Source organism: Hibiscus syriacus, unplaced genomic scaffold (assembly GCF_006381635.1).
Source record: "Hibiscus syriacus cultivar Baekdansim isolate YM2019G1 unplaced genomic scaffold, ASM638163v2 tig00110847_pilon, whole genome shotgun sequence".
Classification (NCBI taxonomy): Eukaryota; Viridiplantae; Streptophyta; class Magnoliopsida; order Malvales; family Malvaceae; genus Hibiscus; species Hibiscus syriacus.
The window spans coordinates 464,770-490,719 of NW_024062888.1; the positions used below are offsets into that span (position 1 = coordinate 464,770).

A 25,950-nucleotide genomic window follows, 5' to 3' on the forward strand; every position below is an offset into this window, starting at 1 on the left:
GGATATGTTAGGATATCCTGGTTCATAAACACGGTTACCTACCGTAAACTTCTTCTTCAACAGTAGGTAACGTGCCACGTAAGATAAAACTAACTGGAGTCAATGTCAGAGACCGTACTGAAAATGAACTAAAAGTTCAATGACTGTATTGCATGTTTTAAAAGTTTGGTGACCAAAATGCAAGCGTCCTAAAAGTTTAGTGAATGTATTGCATGTTTTAAAAGCTGGATGACCATAATACGAGCGCCCTAAACGTTTAGGGACTATTTATGTACTTTACCCATAAAATTATCATATATGTTAGATTTTTTTCAATGTATTTTCTATCAAAAATCTATTTTCACCCTCCCTGGAATTTTATAAGTTATCACTTCATCTCCTAAAATTTTATAAATTCACCCCCTAACATAAAATCTTGTATCTGTCTCCGTTCATTAACAAAATATGAAGTTCTAGGTTTCTTCCTTTCTTTAACTTCTAATTATTTCCTATCTTGCTGCAACTCTTCTTGAAATATCCTAGGTTTATTTTTATCTATAAAATGCATAATGTAGCTAGAATTCATTGTATATTAACCACGGGCAGGTTTGCTCGCAAAACTATAATTACTAATTTAGGGGATGCAAAGATCTTCATTCAAATATAAGTCCAACCACCTATAGAGATTATAATTGTAGGCTATTTGTCACTAAAAAGGATACACAAGGAGGGGATACCACCTAAATTCTTAAATGACAGCCAACATGGTCTTGCTACTAGAGGCCAATCTTTCAATGAAAAAAAGAAAACCTAGAGATATACATGATTAGCTTCAGGAACGAAAATAAGTGGGGTTGGAATTGAAATATTCCTTTTCGTAGGAGGCTTCAGGATTGAGAATTAACACAATGGGAAGATCTCCTCTTGTTGTTGAGCGGTTTAAGATCAAGCGAATTAGCAGTTGACTGGCTAACTTGGACTGGAAATGGGGAAGAGATATATTCAGTAAAGTCTTTTGGAGCCACTTTATCCAAGTCAAAGAAAAAACACTTCGAATGGAGTAAGCTTATAGGATGGGGTTGTTCCACAAAAGGTATAGATTTTTGTTTGACAAGTAGTCATTGGGAAGATTGTTGTTAAAACATAATTGTTGAAGCAAGGTGTGGAGATAGTAATGGATTCATTTTTTCCTTTATGCAAGGTTGAACCAGAAACAATTTACCACCTCTTCCTAGGATGTAAGGTGGCAAGGGAAGTTTGGTTTCGCCTTCTTAACCACTAGAATGTTTCTACTATCTTTCCAAGTGATATCCCTACTTTTCTAGCCTCTTGGCATAATGTTGCACATGCTCTTTCTTCAAGTTCGATCTGGAAGTTTGTACCGGTTGTTGTTTTTTGGACTCTATGAAAATTTCGAAATGACAGTTTTTAGCAATTGCTCTCTAGATACTGTGCAAATCTTCTTTTTGACGAAATTCCGAATAATCTCTCGGTTTAAGGTTTATTCCCCTTCGCCCTCCATCCCTTTTGACAGTCTGGTCAGTGATCTCTCGTTGGCTGATAATGCTTCCAACCTCTCCCCTACTGGTAAGGATCAAGAGTCTTGGTCCCCACCTCCGACTAGGTTCCTGAAGGTTAATGTTGATGGAGCCATGAAAGGCACTTGGAGTGGTGGAGGTACGGATGACCTTATTCGTAATCAGGATGGTAATTGTCTAGCTTCGTTTTCTAAAGCATTCGGGTAAAGCCCTCCAGTGCAGAAAAAATTATTAGCCATAAAACAGGACATTTCAATGTTTTTTGATTTGGAGATTAACAAAAAAAACAGGCCGATGGTAGGGTGCGACTGCAAAACTGCTTTGGATTGGGTGAAAGATCCTCTCTTAAGCTTTGACCCTTTCTTGGATCTGGTTATGGATATTGAATCTGTTGTTAGGGAACGGGCAATTGTTCTCCACCATGTCAGAAGAATGCAAGAGCGGACGAGTTAGCAAAGCAAAGAATTGAGTAGGAGGGTTGGCCATATAAGAGTTTGGTTGTCTTTGGGCACCTTTTTGAATTGAGTGATGCAGTTATTCATGTTTGGTGTTTTCCTATGAGGTTTTGATGTACTTTTTTTTTATAAGAATTGGAAGTCCTGTTGAAAACCCCCTTCATACTTCTTGGTATACTGAAAAGTATGTCGATAGGTAGCTGTCGCACTGTTTTCCGCCCGGGCGGGGAAAAACTTAGTACGAAGGATTTTCTTTGAAAAGGTTTTGAAATGTTTTAGAGTCGCCATCGACCTTTTGGGTTAGATAGGTCGAATACCTAAAAAATTTCTTTTAAAAGAGTTTTTAAGAAAAACGTCATTTTAAAAGATACACTGATCCACTTGTAACCAGAAATTCATTTTTAAGCAATAATAAGGGTTCGGGGGTCAATTACGTGTGGGGAAGGATAAGCACCCCCACAACGCCCATAATTGGTACCCCATCGATTATAAATTGTCTCTAATAGTGAAAATTTAAGAATTTTAATATAAATTTAAGTTACGATCTTATTATTCCAGATTCAACCATACAATTTTTATTTACTGAAAAATTCTAAGGAGAAATAGAAAATATTCTAATATTTCCAATTGAAGAGAAAATAATCCCTAAAATACTGTAGGACGAATATTTCTCTTTCTAACTGAAATAAAAAGAATATAATAATTTCTCCCAAGAACTCAATATTAAAATAATGTGATTCAACCAAATTGAATAAAACTAAAATAGGCATATTCAAAAGTTTTAGGTTTTTCTAAATAGAATATTTATTTATTTTAAAATATCAGAATATGACATCTAGTTACTTTAAGATCGTCCCTTCTTAATATTTTAAAATAAATAAATACTACCCTTAATCCAATTATGAAATCGATTAAGTTATGCTTATGAAGCTTTCATACATATTCCAAATATCTAGATCTATATGCACAAACAAATTTTCATGGCAAAAATTATAAATTAAAAATACTAATTAGGAACAAATAAATGAAAATTAAAGCAAAGATAAAAATTAAATGCTATTCAATGATGGAAATAAAATTGGACTAAATTAACAAGTGCATACTTTAAAACATAAATATTACGTTAAATAAGCAAACAAAATATAATTATTAAAATGAACATTACAAAATTTAAAGTTCTAAATAATAAAGATTAAATAATAAATACAAAAATGAACATTACAAATGTAAATAAAGAAATTAAAGTACTTAAGTTAAAAAAAACATAAAATTGTACATTCACCTAAATTATAAATAATAAAATATAAAAATATGCATCACTTAAAATACATACTACAAATTTACATGCCAATATAATGTATAATACATTACACCACAACTCGGGACTAAAATAGAATATTACAAATTATATGCCAAATGAGAAATAAAAAAAAGTGACTAAAATAAATAAATTACAAATATCACATCCAAATCATAATATAATAAAAACAAAATCCAAATAGTGACTAAAATGAATAAATATAAAAAAACAGTGACTAAATTCAAAAGTTAATAAAATCAATATGCATATTCAAAATAAATAACAAAATAAATTACCATAGTGCGATAGAAGCTAAACTATGAGGAGCTTAAGGATGCTTTTACCCTGATAGTGACCAAAATGCAAGATATGCTGGAATAGGGAGGACCTAGAATGCGATTTGACCCTGAAACAAATGAACAAAACAGAAAACCCCTAGAAATAGGGGACCTGATACGTGGTTTAACCATTTTCCATACAAACATAATATTTTCCTCATGTTTCACGTGAAACTGCCGAGAACTTACAAAGCCTCCCAAAACTCACCTCGATCGCCGCTTGCCGGCCCTCGCACGTCGGCCACCGAGCCGGTGACCGACATACACCCACCGCCGACCTTGATCGTGGCCGTAGGAGGACCGACCACCCTTGAATGACCGAAAAAAAAAACTCCCCGTTGTCCTCCTCTCTCACTCTTTCTCCTCTCTATTCGGCGGCCGAGAGGGCTCAAAAACGAGCCCCAACGCGACCACCACCTTGGCCACTCAACGACAAAGACCCGAACTCCGACCAACGTCCGAACCGGCCGAAGCAAACCACCCAAGGGTCTAAGTGACCCAAACTATTCTCGTTTCTCATTTCTTTCGATCAAGGCCCGACCAAGGACCCTCCCTACGCTCACCTACGGCCACCAACAGCCGGAACTCCCTCGTCGGCCGCCGATCAACGGTAGCCACTCTCCCTGCAACTCATGAACCCCTGAAACCGAAGCAAAAACCAAGTGAGAAAGCCCAAAAAAGAAAGGAAAAGGAAAAGCAATATTGGAGAGAAAAAAGAGTCAAAGCAAACTGTCTTTCATTCCTCCCTTTTAGGGGACAAAGGTTGAGTCCTTTTACAAGTGGTGGTTGGGGTATTAATAACCTCAACCACTACATTTTAATATTTTTTTTTACACATAATAAAATAAAAATGAAAAAAATGGTGTTTACAGCTGCCCCTCTTTGCTCATTACTGTGGAACATGAATAGAGCAAAGATAGTAAGCACCATTTTTTATCTAGACTAAATTGCTAAAATCTTGAACTTCAATTTCTTCTGAGCGGACGAATTCTTCTCATTATGAACTCTTCGTTGATGATGTCAGTCCACTTTCTTCTGTGATGGAATCACCAAGGTTGAACAAGTTCTTCTCATTATGAACTTATTCTCCCTCGTCGGATGAGTTTTTCTCATTATGAACTCTCAACTGGAAATGTTGATCCACCTCCTTCTGTTATGATTGAGCCAAGGTGATGCTGATCCAACTCCTTATGTGAGGGACTTGCGAAATGATTATGCTGATCCAACTCCTTATGTGATGGACAAGCAAAAGTCGGTGATGTTCCATTTCCTTATGCGATGGAAACAAGCTAAGGTTGAACAAGTTCTTCTCATTATGAACTTCTTCTCCTTCTTCGGATGAGTTCTTCTCATTATTAACTCTCCACTGGAAATGTTGATCCACCTCCTTCTGTGATGATTGATCTAAGGTAATGTTGATCCATCTCCTTATGTGAGGGACTAGCTAAATGATTATGCTGATCCAACTCCTTATGTGATGGACGAGCAAAAGTCGGTTTTGTTCCAACTCCTTATGCGATGAAAACAAGCTAAAATTCTTCTCATTATGAACTTCGTTTCCCTTATCGGATGAGTTATTCTCATTATGAACTCTCCACTGGAAAGATTGATCCCTCGAGTGAGGTGTTGCTGATTCAACTCCATATGTGACGAATCGAGCTAAGGTTGAACAAGTTCTTCTCATTATGAACTTCTTCTCCCTCATCGGATGAGTTCTTCTCATTATGAACTCTCCACTGGAAATGTTGATCCCTCGAGTGAAGCATCACTGATTCGAAATGTCATAAATCGAGTGATTGATCGAACAAGCTCTTCTCATTATGAACTTCTTCTCCCTCTATCGGATGAGTTCTTCTCATTATGAACTCTCCACTGGAAATGTTGATCCCTCGAGTGAGGTGTTGCTAATTCAACTCCATATGTGATGAATCGAGCTAAGGTTGAACAAGTTCTTCTCATTATGAACTTCTTCTCCCTCATCGGATGAGTTCTTCTCATTATGAACTCTCCATTTGAAATGTTGATTGGTTCATCTTCTCTTTGAAAAGTTTTAAACCTGCAAAAGATTATCATATGTCAGTAATAATGGCGTTTGAAGTACCTGAAGGTATTGATCCAAAGGTCCTAGGATTTTGCTGAGATCCATTTCTTTTAATGGTGAAAACTATGGATTGATTCTTTGCTGAAGTCGTGAAATGAAATCTTTGTTGGCTCTTTGAAATCCTTAATGTTGCAAATTGCTGTGTTTTTGTCTTTGTTGGGTCCATCCTAGAAACGAAACTGCTCATTCTCATTGAAGTGTCCTAGAAAAGTCAAGTTGGAAGAAAGACATAATTGAAAATGCTTCTAGGGAAAAATCTTAAGAAATACTCATGTGATATCCCAGAAAAACGGTCCTAAGAAGGACTCAAACAATTCTCTAAAAAATGATCCTAAGAAGGACAAAATAGTTTTTCAAAATAAACTTTACAGGAATCCTCATGAGAGGGAAATCAAAATTTATCATGTGTATGAAATGATGAAATATATGATGCAAAGATGCTAGTCATGTATGAATGATGGTTTTCTTGATCTGTTGGAAATGGTTGCGAGAGCAATCTTCATTGCTAGATCAGTCTTCATTCTTAGATCAGTCTTCATTCTTTTCCTGGTTTGATTGTCTTCTTTATCTGCCGCACCTAAGTGAATTTTTTTGAATCTTGACTTGTGAATGGGCACATCTTTCTCCAGTAAAATTTTTTCTTTTGATAAATTTAACTTCTTCAAAAATATTCATTTACAGTTATCAAGAAACCCCTAAAATTAGGCTTAACTTCTCTCAAAAATTCAAAAAAAAATCAAGAAACCCCTGAAAACCAGGCTTAATTTCTTTGAAAATTCATTTGAAAACATCAAGAAACCCCTAAAAATTAGGCTTAATTTCTTTGAACGTTCATTTGAGAAAAATCAAGAAACTTTCGAAAATCAGACTTAATTTCTTTAAAACACATTTGAAAAGCGTCAAGAAACTTCTAAAAATCAGACTTAGTTTCTTTAAAAACTCATTTGAAATCATCATGAAACTTCTAAAAATCAGACTTAGTTTCGTTGAAAACTTATTTGAAATCATCAAGAAACTTTTGAAAATCAGACTTAGTTTCTTTAAAAACTCACTTGAAAATCATCATGAAACTTCTGAAAATCAGACTTAGTTTCATTGAAAACTTATTTGAAATCATCAAGAAACTTCTGAAAATAAGACTTAGTTTCTTTAAAAAACTCATTTAAAATGATCAAGAAACTTTCGAAAATCGGAATTAGTTTCTAAAAAACTCATTTGAAAATCGTCAAGAAACTTATGAAAATTAGACTTAGTTTCTTTAAAAACTAATAAAAAATACCATGTCAAGAAACCTCTGAAAATCAGACGTAGTTCCTAAAAACACATTAGCTGGGTAACATGCCCCACTTCAAAAATGATGATTGTTCTGTATATTGGTTTCCTCAATTCTTGAGGTTCTGCCACTATTAATGTAATTCCCTCCATTTTAGGCTTGAATTCTGACTTTTCTTTTATTTCTTTCTTGGAAAATCTGTAAGAATTATGTATGTATATATGAATGCACTTAAATGAATCTAAATGTAATATATGACTTTCTTGTATGCAAAAATGTTAATTATTTTTCTTCTCGCTCCAAAGTGGAGATCTCAGTCTTCCCTTACTTTGATCACCTTGAATGAATTTTGCCTCAATGGTAATTTATCAGCTTAAGCTTGCATCTTCTGAGGAGTAATTTGACTACCTTGTGCAATCGTGTCATTCTGTCTTCTATCTTTGGTTTCTTCGTTACAGTCTTAGAAGAAGTGATCTTCTACAGTCAGGCATACGATCTTGATACCTTTTTCTGGCTCTAATTCAATGGTTCTATCAGAAACAGTGAGGTAAGCTCTTCTTGTCCTCATATTCTGCCCTTGGCACTCCCAAACGGCGAAGCTCATTCACCATGTATTTTTTTATTTGAATCATGTATCTTAGCAAGATCTGGTTTGGTAATGCCCCAATGTGGGTACTTGTGGCTTTTTTTGTGCCAAAATCCTAATCTCGAATGGTCTTGCTCTTGTATCGCCAAACAGTAATGTTATCGAATAACTTGAGGGATGATGCCACAATTATATGGACATTTAAGAAATGGTCAATTCTTCTAATAAAAATGTCTTGAATCTTTACCATTAGCTGAGATAGGTGCCTATTTCGATTAAGGTGATCTTCTTCTTCTTGATAGATTATCGACAACGTCACAAAGAAGTGTTAGAAGTTCTATCCTTCAGTCTTTTCGATCTCTCGAACTATGTAAAATGTCTTCATTACTCTAACATTGTTTGTTCTTTTCTCTGATTGAGGCATAATGAGCCTCACCAGCTTCAAGTACCTTTTTCACTTGAGATTGTCTTGTTTGAAAATGTTTTTCTCCTTTATTTTAATTTTAGAAATGTGAAAAAAATTGATGAATAAATTTCAAGAATGCTGTCATTTTCTTTAGGCTCACAATCAAAAGAAATTGTAAAACAAGAGTTCATTGAATATCAAATAAATAAAATTTTATTTTAATCCTTGAAAAATTATATACATTTGAAAAGGGTAAAGATTAATGCTGATATAAAGCTTAGGCTGACTTGGGTAGGTAATGTGTTTCAAGTTGACTTTTTGTTTCCTTGATTCTGGTGTTCATTGATCTGATGAAGCAACCGACATACTTCTCTTATGGAAATGTTCACTAGTTCTCAGCCCTCGTGAGTGTCTTTGGACTGTGCAATGCTTTATCAATAGATATATAAGATCTTCTTCTGTGCAGTAGTTGATAATCTTCATATTCGAGCAGCCTTTTTAGGTTTTCAACTCGAATTCTCCTTTGGTTTCAAGACGTAATCTAAAATTTTACGTCTTGAACCCTCCTTTTATTTTTTTCCCTATCATGCATTAAAGATTTTAGAAAACTATTTTTTACAAATAAAATTAACCCTAAGGGGCGGAATGAAATTTGAAGATAGTCTCTTCACTTAAAAATCCATGTATGATTAGAAGGGACTTTTCAGGCACGTAACGTAGGCTAAGGCTCACGGTTATGAAAGAAAAGGATAAATAGGCCCAAACAAGTGTTTAAGGGTTATCGAACCAAGGATCAGTTCGTTCGGCCATCTTCAATATTGCTCGGCCTGATTTGAATCTGCTCATCCGTCTTTTATTCTATTTTCTTTTGGTGTTCTCTAATCTTCTGGCGAATTGATTCTAAATCTTTGAACTGCCCATCTTGAAGTGTTGGATCTGTCTATTTCTTTTTTTAATCTTTTTTTTTTTTCTTCTATTTTTTCTCTTTCTTTTTTCTCTTTTTTCTATTTTTTTCTGTGTTTCTCTTTTTTTTCCTTTTTTTTCTTTTTTTTTTTGTGTTTTTTATATATCTTTTCTTTTTCTCTCTATGTTGTCAATTTGATCTTCGTGCGCTTCGTATTTGGTCCACCTTGTAATATCTTGTTATTTCTTCCTATGACTCGCCTCTGTAGCAAAATCTAGATTGATGATCTTCACACATGCGAGCAGATGTCCTTCATCTTTACCCCCTAGTGTGGAGGGTGATCCTTGGTTAGGGTTGGATCAGAAGAAAATATTATAGGCTTAAAAGGGGACAACAAGGGGTATATATATACATATAACAAGATAAATGAAACAAAGCCATTCATCATCTCATACATGGAAGTCTTTGTAAACGAGGTATCCCCAGGGGGGACGAGTATTCAAGATTAATTTTATTTACATGAAAAATGTAATTAATGCATGATAGAATTATTTCAATGATACCCTTTATTTTTTCTTCTTCCATTTGCCCCTGGTATGCCCCAATTATTCTAATCCTCTTTCAAAAAACTTGATCTGCAACACTCCATCTTGTCTTTCTTCTTACAGAAATGGTTCTCGTATATGCAGACATCTTGTACTTTATACCTCCCGATTTTATTGAAATTGGGAAATGAATGGTGGTTCTGTGTATAAGAAGGGAAATGTGTGACTTTAAAGTCATGATTCTGAAAAAAGTAATGTTATGGAAAGGTTAGTTCTGTCTGGGAAGATAAAAGTACAAATTTTGAGGCCTCAATGAGGATAAGGGCATGATTTTATTGCTTCAGAGGGAAATGATGTCAAGTTTCAGTCTCTTTTATTTTGAGTAAGGAAACAAGTAGTGGTTCTTACGGCTTTGGATGGGGTATGGAAGGTCTAATCTTGTCCCTTGTCAAAGATATATAATTAATGAAGTGATCAAAGAACCTTTAATCCATTCAATATTCAAAGAACTACAAGATTAAAACTTGATTTATTGCTCATAACCTTAGAAAACAACGTAAGTTCAATTAACAAAATATTTATTGAGAAAATAAAGAAAGAAAAAAACACGTTCAAACAGGATAATGCAGTGTAATATGGTTTTACTGTGAATGGAAGAACTTTTTCCTGATTGGCACCAAAGCGTCTCATGACACGTTAAAGGTCAATACCCCTAGGTCAAACAAATTATAAACCTTGTTCTTTTGTGCCCCACATACCTCAATGATGTGCCTCGAACTTCAGATGAAACTAACACCACGTCTTTAACTCTCAATTCTTTTCTAAGTACGAAGGGGTGACTTCAATCTACCTCAAAAGATACAACGAGTTACTCCTAGGATCCGTGATTAATGCACGTTGATATGCAATGTACGATGTATGGATGTAAATATGCGAAGATGCACATGCAAATGAAAAGATACAAAAATAGGAATGCAAAATGCAAAATGTAAATGCAACAAAGGGATTGATCCCAAAGTAATTGTCATAAAACAACTTCCAAAGAACACACAATGTCTCAATACAATGAGGCAGATGGAAATTACAAATCACGTCATATTGCTCAACTTCTTCAATTTTGATCGAACATGCAATGAAACAATCTTCTTTTATCCTTGGCTTGATGGAAAACTCCAACGCTCTCTTTTCCAGAAATGCATTTGTTGAGCGACCATATGCGATTAACATCATCCACTGCTTCTTATTGACTGTCGTTGTTGCCTGACGACTTCAATCATATATATATATATATTTGCTACTTGTATCAACATCGTCGTAGCACCCTTGAAAAGCTTGTTTTACTGCATCATTTAAGCTTCATGTATTCCAACTTGATGTACCTCTTCAGTTGTTTCCTGGAGCACCCTTTTGGACCATTGATGCGTTTTTGCATTTTTATTCTACCTCTTCAAGTGATATTGCCGTATTGAAAGCCTTCGAATGAGACTATTAAATCGGGAATCAATACCTTCTATGTCATGATATGTATGAAACACGTGTTAATTCCAAGGTAATTATCCTAGAACAACTTTTAAAGAACTTACAACGTCCCAACATGTCAAAGCGGATAAAAAAATATCTACCCCTTCGTGTGACGTTGTTTTAAAAGCCTTCTAACTTTGATAAATAGCTCAGGTATTAACCACATGTTTATGCACAAATAAAGAAACAATACAAGGAAAAGATGTTAGTAAAAATAATAATCAAAGAGAGAAAATGTATGTTAGTGAAATATGAAAAGCTTAAATTCAACTAGTAAATAAACCATAAAATACAATGAATAAAACACAGAAGGGGAAATAAAACCCTAACCGCATAATTTCTAGTTCACATGCAATTATAAAAATAAATAAATAAAAATAAAAAACAAAGGTTAGAGTTCATTTCTCCTTTGCGTACACTAATTTGGGTACCTATGGACGAGTTTCGACATTGTCTTAAATCGGGTGGGTTTCTACGGTTTATTATATGCAGGGTTTCAGTTCTAAAAGTAAAGGTACTCGAATTGTCCTTGTCGGTGCCCCCTTGGGCGAGCCAGACCCTCAATCCTCACCCATTATAGGCTTAAGCAGATCGAGTTCAATTCGAGGGGGCACATTTTTCTATGCCTGACACGGAGAATAAATTCTCACGAAGACATAGGACATATGAACCCCGGAAGCTAATTGCTAGGTCTGACACGGAGAATAAATTCTCACGAAGACGTCGCTTTCACTCCCACTTAAAAGGAAGAGCTCGGGTATAGAGCTTATGTTATTCAATGCAAGTGTCGTGTGTGAGGAGAAATTATCAAACCTTTGACAAACAACCACACAAAAATGAACTAAAGCGAATCTGAGACTTTAACATCTGAAAATCAATCAAATACAAATATTAATATACAATGATAAAAATAATAATAAAATAATTGAAAGAAATCAAAATAATCGTAAATTAAATAAAATCGAATTCTCAATTTACAATTATAGAGACAATATATAATCGATTTAGGGCTTGATCCACAACGTCCCCAGCAGAGTCGCCAAGCTGTCGACACTGTTTTCCGCTCGGGCGGGGAAAAACTTAGTACGAAGGATTTTCTTTGAAAAGGTTTTGAAATGTTTTAGAGTCGCCATCGACCTTTTGGGTTAGATAGGTCGAATACCTAAAAAATTTCTTTTAAAAGAGTTTTTAAGAAAAACGTCATTTTAAAAGATACACTGATCCACTTGTAACCAGAAATTCATTTTTAAGCAATAATAAGGGTTCGGGGGTCAATTACGTGTGGGGAAGGATAAGCACCCCCACAACGCCCATAATTGGTACCCCATCGATTATAAATTGTCTCTAATAGTGAAAATTTAAGAATTTTAATATAAATTTAAGTTACGATCTTATTATTCCAGATTCAACCATACAATTTTTATTTACTGAAAAATTCTAAGGAGAAATAGAAAATATTCTAATATTTCCAATTGAAGAGAAAATAATCCCTAAAATACTGTAGGACGAATATTTCTCTTTCTAACTGAAATAAAAAGAATATAATAATTTCTCCCAAGAACTCAATATTAAAATAATGTGATTCACCCAAATTGAATAAAACTAAAATAGGCATATTCAAAAGTTTTAGGTTTTTCTAAATAGAATATTTATTTATTTTAAAATATCAGAATATGACATCTAGTTACTTTAAGATCGTCCCTTCTTAATATTTTAAAATAAATAAATACTACCCTTAATCCAATTATGAAATCGATTAAGTTATGCTTATGAAGCTTTCATACATATTCCAAATATCTAGATCTATATGCACAAACAAATTTTCATGGCAAAAATTATAAATTAAAAATACTAATTAGGAACAAATAAATGAAAATTAAAGCAAAGATAAAAATTAAATGCTATTCAATGATGGAAATAAAATTGGACTAAATTAACAAGTGCATACTTTAAAACATAAATATTACGTTAAATAAGCAAACAAAATATAATTATTAAAATGAACATTACAAAATTTAAAGTTCTAAATAATAAAGATTAAATAATAAATACAAAAATGAACATTACAAATGTAAATAAAGAAATTAAAGTACTTAAGTTAAAAAAAACATAAAATTGCACATTCACCTAAATTATAAATAATAAAATATAAAAATATGCATCACTTAAAATACATACTACAAATTTTACATGCCAAATATAATGTATAATACATTACACCACAACTCGGGATTAAAATAGAATATTACAAATTATATGCCAAATGAGAAATAAAAAAAAGTGACTAAAATAAATAAATTACAAATATCACATCCAAATCATAATATAATAAAAACAAAATCCAAATAGTGACTAAGATGAATAAATATAAAAAAAACAGTGACTAAATTCAAAAGTTAATAAAATCAATATGCATATTCAAAATAAATAACAAAATAAATTACCATAGTGCGATAGAAGCTAAACTATGAGGAGCTTAAGGATGCTTTTACCCTGATAGTGACCAAAATGCAAGATATGCTGGAATAGGGAGGACCTAGAATGCGATTTGACCCTGAAACAAATGAACAAAACAGAAAACCCCTAGAAATATGGGACCTGATACGTGGTTTAACCATTTTCCATACAAACATAATATTTTCCTCATGTTTCACGTGAAACTGCCGAGAACTTACAAAGCCTCCCAAAACTCACCTCGGTCGCCGCTTGCCGGCCCTCGCACGTCGGCCACCGAGCCGGTGACCGACATACACCCACCGCCGACCTCGATCGTGGCCGTAGGAGGACCGACCACCCTTGAATGACCGAAAAAAAAACTCCCCGTTGTCCTCCTCTCTCACTCTTTCTCCTCTCTATTCGGCGGCCGAGAGGGCTCAAAAACGAGCCCCAACGACGACCACCACCTTGGCCACTCAACGACAAAGACCCGAACTCCGACCAACGTCCGAACCGGCCGAAGCAAACCACCCAAGGGTCTAAGTGACCCAAACTATTCTCGTTTCTCATTTCTTTCGATCAAGGCCCGACCAAGGACCCTCCCTACGCTCACCTACGGCCACCAACAGCCGGAACTCCCTCGTCGGCCGCCGATCAACGGTAGCCACTCTCCCTGCAACTCATGAACCCCTGAAACCGAAGCAAAAACCAAGTGAGAAAGCCCAAAAAAGAAAGGAAAAGGAAAAGCAATATTGGAGAGAAAAAAGAGTCAAAGCAAACTGTCTTTCATTCCTCCCTTTTAGGGGACAAAGGTTGAGTCCTTTTACAAGTGGTGGTTGGGGTATTAATAACCTCAACAACTACATTTTAATATTTTTTTTTTACACATAATAAAATAAAAATGAAAAAAATGGTGTTTACAGTAGCGGAAAGAGAAAAAGAATGCCTCATATTTTATTCCAATAGAATTCCAATTACAAAGAGTTACAATACATTTAAACTTCAAAGGATAACACTAATCACGAAAAACTACATTACTCAACCTAAATAGATACCCAAAGATATCCAAAACTCCTATTTGACCGACCCTCCTACCCAATCTCCTGCTTTACTAACTCATCCGCTTTAGTGTTAACACTTCTTCTGACATGGCGTAGCACCATTGTCCGTGCTCTAATAACAACTTCAATCTATCTCACCAGATTCAAGAAAGAGCCAGGGCTTAAGAGAGGATCCTTCACCTAATCCAAAGTAGTCTTGTAATCACACTCTACAATCAGCCTGTTTTTCTTGCTAATTTCCAAATCAAAAAACATTTCAATTCCTTGTTTAATGGCTAATAATTTTGCATGCACTGGAGGGCCTTGTCCAACTGCTTTAGAAAACGAAGCTAAACAGTTACCTCCCTGATCGCGTATAAGACCCCCAATTCCTCCACCACTCAATGAGCCATTCATGGCTCCATCAACATTCACCTTTATGAACCCAGGTGGAGGTGGGGACCAAAATTCTTGATCCGAACCAGAAGGAGAGGGGCTTGAAAAACCATCAGCCAAAGAAAGATCACTAACTAGGTTGTCAAAAGGGATGAAGGGCGAAGGGAAACGAACCTTGAACCAGGAGACTATTTGGAATTTCAATAGAAAGAAGATCTGCACAATATCCAGAGAGTCATTGTTAAAGGCGATGTCATTTCGAAATTTCCATGAAGTCCACAAGACATAAAACGACACAAACTTCCAAATCGAACTTGAAGATAGAGCATGTGCAGTATTATGCCATGAGGCTAAAAAAAGGGATATCACCTGGAAAAATAGTAAAAATGTTCGAGTAGCTAAGAATGCGAAACCAAACATCCCTTGCCACCTTACACCCTAGGAAGAGATGATAAACCATTTCAGGTTCGGCCTTACATAAAGGACATAAGGAATCTGTTACTGCCTTCACACCTCGCTTCAACAATTATGTTTTAAGCGCAATCTTCCCATTGACTACTTGTCAAACAAAAATATCTACCCTTTGTGGAGCTAACCCCATCCAGATAAACCTCCATTCGAAGTGGTTTTTCTTTGATTTGGATACGGTGGCTCCAAAAGATTTCCTGAGTACACCCCTTCCCGTTTCCAGTCCAAGTTAGCCAGTCAAACGCTAAATCACTTGGTCTAAAACCACTTAACAATAAGAGGAGTTATTCTCATTGTACTAATTCCCAATCCTAAAGCCTCCTACGAAAAAGAATATTTCAATCCCAACCACACCATTTTTAGTTCCAAATTCGAATATTCTACCATTTTTATTTTAGGACAGAGTATATATCCTCGGAAAATTTTCTTTCAGCGGGGAATCTACCAGTCAAATGGCCCACTAAAACGGGATTGTCTCGTCGTTCCCAACTTGGACTTAAAATTTATTTCTAAGACACCAACTGATCTTATCTTCCTTCCTTATAAACGATTTCAGAACATCCCTCCATAGCCAATATGCCTGAGAAAACTGTGGTTTTTTGGGTAAAATAAACCCTCTATCCAAATTATATTTAGAACATATTAGTCCCTTCCGCAGGCTGTCGCCTCCACTTGCGAACTTCCAGACCCATTGGCCTAATAGTGCACGGTTAAGGAGATCAAAATCCAGAATCCCTAGCCCACACTCATCCTTTGGAAGGCTTACCGAGGACCAATTCACTCAGTGAATGCTTCTTCTCTCATCAGACCCCTTCCATAAGAAATTTGCCATCAAAGAATTTAATTTCTTATAAACTGCTACTGGCATCCTAAACGAGAGAAAGTATATGGGCAAAGAATTTAAAATTGACTTAATAAGAACCAATCACCCAGCAATAGATAACATGTTTGATTTCCAGCTAGAGAGCCTATAATGAAACTTTTGGATAATAGGTTCCCAAAGTGAATAAGAATTTTTCTTTGTGCTTAGCGGGAGGCCAATGTATTCTGCTGGAAAAGTACCTGCTGAGCTTCCAATTGAAGTTGCCCATACTTCCAGAACAAATTCTTCTATGTTAAACAGTTTGCTTTTGCCTAAATTCAGCTGCAAAACGGAGGCTATTTCAAAGACACGAAGGATCCTTTTTATGTTTCTGATTTGCCCTAAAGAAACATTGCAAAAGATGATCAAATCATCAGCAAATTGAAGGTGCTAAAGCATTACAGAATCATCTTTTTTTACCAATTAGGAAACCACTAAACAGCCCCACTTTACCTTCCTCAGCATCAGATTTAGTAACTCTCCAACAATGTTGAATAACAACGGCGATAAAGAACATTCTTGTCTGGGCCCTTTGGCCATAGAAAAGTTTTCTGTAGGAACACCATTTATAAGAACGTACAGCGTGGCAGAAGAAAAGAATTTTGAAATCCAAGATACCCATCCATCCCCAAACTCCATCTCCTTCATTATTCTCAGCAAAAGGTGCCAATCGACAGTGTCATAGTCATAGGCCTTCTTCTTTTTTTTTTTTGTTGATAAATTTAGGAGATCTCATTAAAAACTACTTCATAACCATCAAGCTACGAAGATAGCTCGACAAGAAAAAGAGTACCTGTAAAATTTTATTCCTGTAAAATCAAGTACATCCAAAGTTCATTACACCCATACATAACTAAAATACAACCTCAAAAATAACTCACTCTAAACTACCTGCTCATCTAAGACCTATTCCCTATTTGGAATTAATTTTCCACCTTGTATAACTACGTAAACTACACATACCAAAACAGTAAAAAAAAACTACACATAATTACTCAATACCCGACTTTGCAAGCTCATCAGCCTTCTAATTACAACATCTTTGAGTGTGTCTTAGGATCACATTTTTATTTGCCACCACTGTGCAAATTTCCTTAACCAAAGATTCGAACAAGGTTGGGCAAGAACCAGGATTTTTAATCCACTCCAATGCTTTCAAACAATGTGTTTCCAGAATCAATCTTCCTTTAGATCCCAATCCCTCCCAAAGAAAAAGTTTAATCCTGGTTTAACTGCCATCAATTCAACCAATATAGGAGGATTAGGTCCCACCTTATCTGAGAAAGAACTCAACATCTTACCATTCGAATTATGAATAAGACAACCAATACCCCCTCTAAGCCATTCCTTTTTCCACTGCCCCATCAACATTAATCTTTAGAAAATCTGAGGGAGGTGGGGACCAAGTAGGTGAGAGGGAAATCACCCACTTAACTTTCCACTGAATATCCGCCAAGGATGAATTGCTCACTAAGCTATCAAACTGCTTCTTCGCATCAGGAAATTTCGTCGCAAACCAAGAAATCAATCTAAATCTGATTAGAAATTCCAATTGCATTGAATTGAAACAACCTTCCTTGAAAACTATTTCATTTAGGACTTCTTAAAGTCTATTTTGAAAACTACACCCTTCAATCCTCTTCTACTCAAATCATCTATCCCTTCGTTTGCAATAAATGAAATGAAAGAAATGAAAAGTCCAATATTTGCCTCCCCGAAATAAAAGCAAATTGTGAATTGCTAATGACCGAATCAATGCAAGCTTTGAGATACCTGGATAGAACTTTCGATAGGATCTTATACAATCCCCCCACCAGACTGAGTCGGTAATCCTCTAACGACTTCAGATTAATCTTCTTCGATATTAGAGTTACAAAGGAGTGGTTTACTCCACTCTCCGAACTTTTTTTTTATAAGTCTTTTTTTTTATAGAAGTAGGAGGCCTCATTAAAAACTTCCCTCATAGTAATCCTATTCTCTAAGGAAAGAACCGACTAGCGGAAGGAGAAAAAGAATACCTCAATATATTATTGAATAAAACATATTACATAAGACTTAAATAAACAGCTGAACAATTGTTCCTTACAAATACATAAAACAGAAAAATAATAAATCTTACAATCACCCAATCCCCTCCTTTGCTAACTTATCTGCCTCACAATTACAACCCCTAGGTATCAATCTAAGAATACATTCCTTTATAAAAGTCTTTGAAAAACTTCATTATGTCCACCTTCAAATCCGGCCAAAACCTTTTAAAGAAACTCATATTAAATCCGTCCGACCCTGGAGCTTTGTTGATGTCCGAAGAAGCTATCGCTTCCCGGTTTTGATGTACTAAAACTTTTGTAATTGGAATTTCTGTTGGAATAAAATCTGATGTACTCTTTTCCTCCTCCCGCTACCTATCGGTTTACTTTGCAATATACCGAGAAGTATGAGGGGGGTTTTAACGAGACCTCAAATTCTTATAAAAAAAATGAAATGTTACATATCTCATGGAACTCCAACATCACTGGATAATTGCAAAAACAGAAAATTCGCCAGGTTCTCATCCGTAAACCTGAAATGGAAATAACTTGGATAAGTTACTAGAATATGAGTAAGCATAAAAAATTTGAAGTTAAAAAAAATGAAAGAATATGACACATACAAATTAAAATTTTGAAGAGGGGATAAGATACAAAATGTGGGAGAGAGAAGAGAGCAAGATGGTAGCCAACTAGATAGATAAGAACCACATTTATATTTACTTAAGTCGACAGCTAAAATTTACAAGGACTGATTACTACCAAGAAAGACCAGAAAGCAGTCATGTAGGTTCTGGATAGATGATATTATCAGTAACACTAAACAAAATTGCTTCGAACCAAGCATGGGAAGGCACAAGAAGTTATAAAATATGACAACATGAAATACCAGACTCGGATGCCAGAATTGTAACCACAGGAAATGTAATTTAAATTGCGTGTTATAGTTGAAAATTCCAGATCAGAAAAACTGATGGTATTACATCCTTAAAGACAGCAAAATGATATATTCTCTTTCAAAATAGAATGAAAAATGCCTAGCAAAAGGAAACAACTTTCATGCCAAAGAAGTATAAGTTGCAATCCAGGGAGAGAATTAGTCTTAACATAAAAATAGAAGACAGATCTGCCAATACTAAAAGAACATATCTAATATAAATCTACATAAGCTAAACTTAAGAAAGGCAGATCTGCCAATACTAAAAGAAAATATCTAATATTTGACAAAATCTAGATATGCTAAACTTAGGAAAGGCATATTATTAGCTTAGGTAAATCATCTGATGGCACAATCTTACAAAAGGTCTTAAGGCTAGTTCCTGAACTGGGAGCGACAATTTGCTGTTTCTCTGTAGTCTTACAAAAGGTCTTAAGACTAGTTTACAGAACAAATGGAGAAGATACAGCAAATCTTCCAATCACATATTTGCAGGAAAAAGTTGCTAGAGTATTCCTCTATTATCTTATAATCAGTGAAACTGAAAGATTAGACAAAAAACTAAGCTCCAAATCAGAGAAAAAATTAAGTACTTCTACCTGATAAAGAAAAGAAAAGAAAAGAACCATATGGAAACTATTATATGAAGACCGAAAACATAATCCTACTCAAGCTGGCTAGAAGTAGCACCAGAGGCATGACTGGAAAACATTATTTAACTCCCCTCAAGTTACAAAAACTTTAGAGAACCTAAATAAACTGGATCAGTGGCATAGAGAGAAGGAAAACATCAAAACAGATTCAATATTATCAAGAAATAGAATAGAAAAATTTATTTGATAAGCTTCAAATCTGTTTTTCATTTTTTCCCAATTCCTTTTTTCTGCATTAAGGCAGACATCATCTTAAGTTTACAGGAAAAATAGGCTAAGCACCTATGGTAAAAGGTAATGATGATTGCTCTGAATAAAACAGTTGGATAGAAACTAGAACCCCTAGCCTGTTTGCATAGTTCATCATGAAACCTTTTAAGTGACTCTAAGAGAACTTAATGGAGTAAAAATGCATGAACATAGCAAGATTGCTGAACTACAGGGTAAAACAAATGTAGAGCAACTCCCAAACTAACACAAAAGGTCAGCATAGGTGTAACAGAAACCCTGAATGAAACAGACCCTTGAAAAAACAGAACAAAGACAATCTACAAAGGCTGGCAAAATTAAATCAATATGTTGCTTAACTGTGCCATAGAAAGGACAGTAGGGACAAATAGACCTTTGAGAAAAAAAAAAAGACAATCCAGAAATGCTGACTAAATTAGATCAAGGTGTTTCTAAATTATGCCAGAGACAGGACAGTAGGGGTTGTCTGCAAATAAAAAGCAGTACAGTTGAACAACCCCACATTTCAAAAGAGAGAGGAAGGGGAAGAAGCAGTAGCAAAATTGATAGGCTTCAACCGCCGGAATTTTAATGATTCCTATTCTTCAAAACCAAACATCTAGCTTCAAAAAGGCATGGCCAGTTGCCACCAAAAGTTGAATCCTTTATGTGGCAGGTTGTTCTAGGGAGATTGGCTGTTAAAACTGAACTGGTGAAAAGAGGGGTTTCAGGAATTCAAAACCTGTTGTGTCCTCTTTGTATGGTGGAGGAAGAGTCTCCAACGCATTTGTTTTTCTCTTGTGCGGTGGTGTGGTCTGTTTGGAACAAATTTCTTAACTTTTGGAGAATTAAGACTGTCTTCCATTCTAATGCAAAATCTTTTCTCCTGGCTTGGGATGCTTTGAGGACTAATTCAAAGATTTGGTATCTCATTCCAGGGGTGGTTATGTGGACTACATGGAAATTGAGGAACTTAATTGTTTTTGAAGGAGGGAAGTTGGATGAGGTTGAGTTCTTCTTCTTAGCAAGATTTAGGCTTGCTTCATGGTTTTTAGCAAAAAATAAAGGGGTGTGTATTCCAAAAGACTCTCTTATTTCAGACCCCTCCTTAGGGGACTGTTGTTACTTTCAACCTAATAGGATTAAGTCTATTATTCCTTGGCATCCCCCTCCTAAGGGTTTTGTGAAAATTAATGTTGACGCAGCTACGACTAAGGATTGGAAGAAGAGCGGGTTAGGAGGAGTTTTAAAAGATTCTTCTGGACATACCTTAGGGTCTTTCAAGGAGCTTGCTGGTCCGGGGCCTCCGACTTATATGGAGTTAAAAGCTATTCATAAAGGGCTAATATTCTTTGCGAATTTTCGAGATAGACTTCAGGACCGGTTGATTGTTGAAAGTGACAGCAAAATCGCAGTGGACTGGATTAAGGGGGTTGTTTTTTGTCCTGATGTTTATGCAATATTGGTTAGAGACATTGTTCACAGGCTTATAGAGTTCGGAGGGCTGGTTAGATGGGTTAGCAGGACAGCCAACATAGAAGCCGATGCCTTAGCTAAAGAAGGAATTGGTTGATTCTATATTTATAGTTAGGTTGTTTAATGGTTGTTTCGAGTTTTTGGTTGGTGGGGTGTATAATGGTTGTATCTTATGTAAATTTATGGTTCAATAAAATCCTAAGGCACTCTTTTCCTCCTTCCGCTGATTAAGGAGTTCTATAAGCTCCATTAATCAAGAAGGGGGTTTTTAACGAGGCCTGAAATTCTTATCAAAAAAAAAAATTCGTGAAATTATCTATGAAGAGCAAAGTGTGAAATTGAAATATTTTTATCATAAATGGACTGACAGAATATTTGCACTAGATAATATCAAGCAGAAAACAGCATATGGCAATTTCAAGCTAATATAAATTGTCAATTTTTTTGGGTACAATTCCAGGATGCCTACCATGATATAACACTTCAAACCCAAGCCTAGAGAACTAAGTTTCCCAGAAATACTAGATGAATCATCTTAGCATGATTGTAAAAATCACATTAGCGATGTCCTTGAGCTCTCTGCATGTCATATGCACCCCAGGCACCAGCAGCAGGTCCATACTGAGGATAACCATCGACACCACCCTGTATCTCAAATACAAGGAAGAAAAAAGCAAAATAACCAATCATTCTTTTAACACGATAATCAATAAATATACAACTTGCAAATGCAGCTCCCATACAAGTCCATAAAAATTTAAACTCGCACATATTCAAAACAGGTATTGAAGCTATTATTGTGAGATGGATTCCTAGATGCTGTAATTGCGAGACTGATAAGCTAGCAAAGGAGGGAATTGGGTGATTGTAAGCTTTGTTCTAGTTGTTTTGTATGTTTTAGAATACTGGTGTAATAGGAATGTCTTTAAGTCTTATGTAACTGGTTTATCATTAATATAATGAGGTACTCTTTTCCTCCTTCCGCTAGTAGGTACTTGCCTTACGGGTAAAGGACTACTATGAGGGAGGTTTTAAATGAGACCTCCTATTTCTATAAAAAACAACAACATTCAAAACAGTCAAACAAATATATAAAACAGCATAACTTACAGGATTAAAGCCATAGGTGACAGGATAAGTGTTTCCAGTACATCCAGCTTCAGGGTTCCCATAATTTGAATTATAACCAGCACCAGCTACTACTGAAAGAATTGGAAAAAGTATTGTTATTAACTTAAATAGACAGAAAAAAAAGCTCCTTATCATTATATTTACATCAAGCCTCCAGAGCTTAAGGATCATCACTACTCAAATAATATTGACTCACTAGGTGTACTAATCAGACAATTAACTAGATCCCATGTTAAATAAGCTTCCGCCAAAAGAAAGTAGCATTAAAAAGATAAAAATGCAGATTGAATGAGTAAATTTACTCAAACTTCTGACAACTGATTTGTGCACTTTCTATGTTCTTTCAACGTTGAAAACACAAAATAGCCTCAAGCCAGATTGAAAGCCAACCAAAAAAAAATGTCAAACCCATATTCCCATATGTAATGGGGTATGGGGGAGGTAGGTAGTAGGCTGCCCCCAACGCCTGGTTGAGAGCAGCTTCCGTGGAAGACCTCCGGCAGTTAGAATAATGAATTGCCCACGGTGGGGCTCGATCCCACGACTACAAGGTTAAGAGTCTTGCACTCTACCAACTGAGCTACACATGCAATTCATTGAAAGGCAACCAAACCTCTAATTAAAAAACTGGTAACTAAAGCTCATCTCGTAAAAACTGAAAACTGGAAGGAGAAGCACGTGAAACTGATAAACAGGAAGCAAAAGACACGGAGATAAAGTCCTTTATGCTGGAAAAAACAAACTGAGACAATTATCTCATTAAAGGCCTACATACCAGGATTACCACCACTACCAGCAGCAGCATGATTTCTCTTCCCTGCATTTGCAATCTCTGCATGAAGTTTTTCCAACTCCCGAGCCATTGAGATCAATTTTTTCTCCATTACTTGACCATGTTCATAATTCTCAGCATATCCTTTCTTCTCGTACTCGATGGCAGCTCTACATGTCCAGAAAGACACACGTAAACCAGTAAATTGAACTCCTCAAAACAAATTCAAAGGAACATAAATGATTCAAACACAAACATCTACTCCATTCATGCAACTATTTTTCATTCTAGGAGGGAGTCTCCAGTAAAAAGAAAATAGAAGAAACAAAAACAGAGAGTAAACTGTGACCTTGCACGATGCAGTTCCTGTTTCACATTTTCAATCTCTGCCTTCAACGCAGGAGCCTGTTGCAATTCTCCAGTAAATCTAGCCAAATCTTGACTCATGACTTGAGCCTGACCTGTAAGATCCTGCCTCACAGCATTAAGCTGCTTAATGTCAGCATTAACCTTGCCAAGCTCAGCTCGCATGGCCTCCACCCCACGAAGATCAACCTCCAATCGAACTGACTTATCATACATCTCCTTCATCTGAACATCCTTCTCCGCCCTCAAAGAATCTGCATATTGAGCCATGCGATGTAACTCATGCTGAGCAACCTCCAATTCTTGCTTTAATGCAACATGAGTCGCAGCCAGCCTCTGGTTATCTGCTAGGAGGCCTTGAATCTCTTGCAATTGAGCTGCAAGACGCTCCTCAAAGATGGCAGGGTGAGGAGGGAGGCCTCTAGGACCCAACCCAAATTGGTTTTCTCGCAATTCATCAAGTAAGGCAGGGTGTGGGGGGATTGGTCCTAGCCCTCTTGCATATGGAGGTTCATGTACTGGAGGCCGTAGTCCGGGATGAGGAGGACCTTTCATTGGAAGAGGAGGTGGTCCACGATTTCTTCCAGACATAACTAAATTAACTCTCCTTCTTTAGATCAATGTAAGAGAGTTCTGAAGAGAATTATGTAATTTATATCAAATAATGAATAAAAGTTTGAAACTTAACAAATAAATTAATGAAACTAGAAAGCAGGCAAATTTCCAATGTTAAAGTAAACTGCAACTGATCTAGAACCTGAACGGCTGAACCTAAAGGGGCTGGGTCGTTACCTCGAAAATTGAAGATAAAAAATTCTACATATATGGATGACAATTAAAATTTGCAGTATAAAACGTAAGTATAACTATTTGCCTATATGGGGTCGAAGAAAAAAAATCAGCAAAAAGCAAGCGAATCACTTTCTCGGGTACCAAACGTAGACATATTCATTTGCATAAAATTTAATTTAACAAATAGATAACAGAAAAGGTAAACAATACGATAATTTCTTACCTTTGGATTTCCAGTAAGTCTCGACGAATTGATTTGAGAGGAAAAGACCGGGGGGGGGGGGACGTTCTAAAGGAACTGTTTTTTATTTTCGGTGGAAACCCTAATACTTGGATTAACAAAATCAAATTGATTAAGTTATTTAATAAATTGTTTAACTACATGCCTTGATTTTCATTAAAGAAAGAAACTATTGCTTTAAACCATGGGAAACGGTAATTATATTTTTCTAAATAACCAATGGAACATTTTTTTTGCTTGATTTAACAGTAATTAGATATCTAAGGATTGTAGGTGCATTCCTTCCAAGACACAAGGAGTAGATTTATAGAAAACAATATACATCATTCTCCATTTCATATGATCACGCAACACGAATCAAATTACTTCAATGGTTAAAGGAATAGTTGTTATTCCTAAGAGTTCTGGGTTCAAGCACCAGCAATTGCAACATAGGGTGATTGAACGTTCATTATCACATGATTGAGAGTATTTAAAACATATATTACTTTATAATCACCTTAACTTAATAGAAAAATGATCCACCACGACCCCTTCAAGTCTACTTATGCTGGCATGTATATATGTAAGTGTTATATGTCTTAGTATATGTTATCATGTTAAAGTTTTGGTTGACATGTTTTGATACGTTTAGGTGTAAGTAATTTTAAGTATTTGTATTAAATTTGTCAAGTTTGTATAACTTTCGACTTCATTTGTATGCTTATAAACATTGATTGATAGATGATAGAATGCATATTTAGTGAAAGTTTAGAAGACAAATAATTGGAATGATAACTACATTTAGAGATTTCCAAAAATGATCTACAATTGTAAGTTTGAATGCTTTTTATTTTGTAAATTGATCAATTCGATGTATATCTTGTTTGTGGCTTACTTGTTGAGGATTTAATTCATGTTGAATGTATATTCGATTTAAGTTGGTACATTTGAGTTGCTTGTTGTTTAAGGTAACTTTTAAGGGTTCCTTATGGCTCAAGAAAGCTAAAATTTCAATACATGATCGATGGTACTAAGTTTCAAAACTCAGATGAAGGGTTTTGAAACTTCTAAACCATTATGTTTAAGAGTTTTGAAATTTTCTCAAATTTTATAGAGTTTCAAAACTTTACACTAAGTTTCGATACTTAGAAGGAGGGTTTAAAAACATATCAATTTATTTCGAAACTCAGAGAC

At 35.5% G+C, this 25,950-nt stretch overlaps 1 protein-coding gene across 3 annotated transcripts; it reads right to left on the reverse strand.

Moving 5' to 3' along the window:
• Positions 1 to 467: 467 nt before the first annotated feature.
• On the reverse strand, positions 468 to 24,860 carry LOC120143450 (protein FLX-like 1). Of its 3 annotated transcripts, none has more exons than XR_005517938.1 (7): positions 24,757 to 24,860; positions 23,725 to 24,374; positions 23,379 to 23,545; positions 22,583 to 22,671; positions 21,995 to 22,117; positions 18,648 to 18,711; positions 468 to 538 (listed from the first exon to the last, which is right to left on the reverse strand). XR_005517938.1 is itself a non-coding variant. In XM_039157769.1 (5 exons), exons 2-5 carry the CDS (start codon positions 24,330 to 24,332, stop codon positions 22,031 to 22,033), a joined length of 954 nt encoding a protein of 317 aa, XP_039013700.1. In that variant the 5' UTR covers positions 24,333 to 24,374; positions 24,757 to 24,860; the 3' UTR covers positions 21,947 to 22,030. The 3 variants fall into 3 exon arrangements, 1 of the variants encoding a protein (XP_039013700.1); XR_005517937.1 differs by having other exon boundaries at positions 22,583 to 22,674; XM_039157769.1 differs by lacking the exons at positions 468 to 538; positions 18,648 to 18,711 and having other exon boundaries at positions 21,947 to 22,117; positions 22,583 to 22,674.
• Between the last annotated feature and the right edge of the window lie 1,090 nt (positions 24,861 to 25,950).

What these genes read in the sequence shown, in the direction of transcription:
- LOC120143450 (XM_039157769.1), bottom strand. Translation starts at nt 24,332, where the DNA reads ATGTCTGGAAGAAATCGTGGACCACCTCCTCTTCCAATGAAAGGTCCT. An exon ending in CAGGAACTGCATCGTGCAAG is followed by an intron (nt 23,546 to 23,724) that starts GTCACAGTTTAC and finishes CTGGACATGTAG; the next exon opens with AGCTGCCATCGAGTACGAGA. An exon ending in TGGTAGTGGTGGTAATCCTG is followed by an intron (nt 22,675 to 23,378) that starts GTATGTAGGCCT and finishes CAATTCTTTCAG; the next exon opens with TAGTAGCTGGTGCTGGTTAT.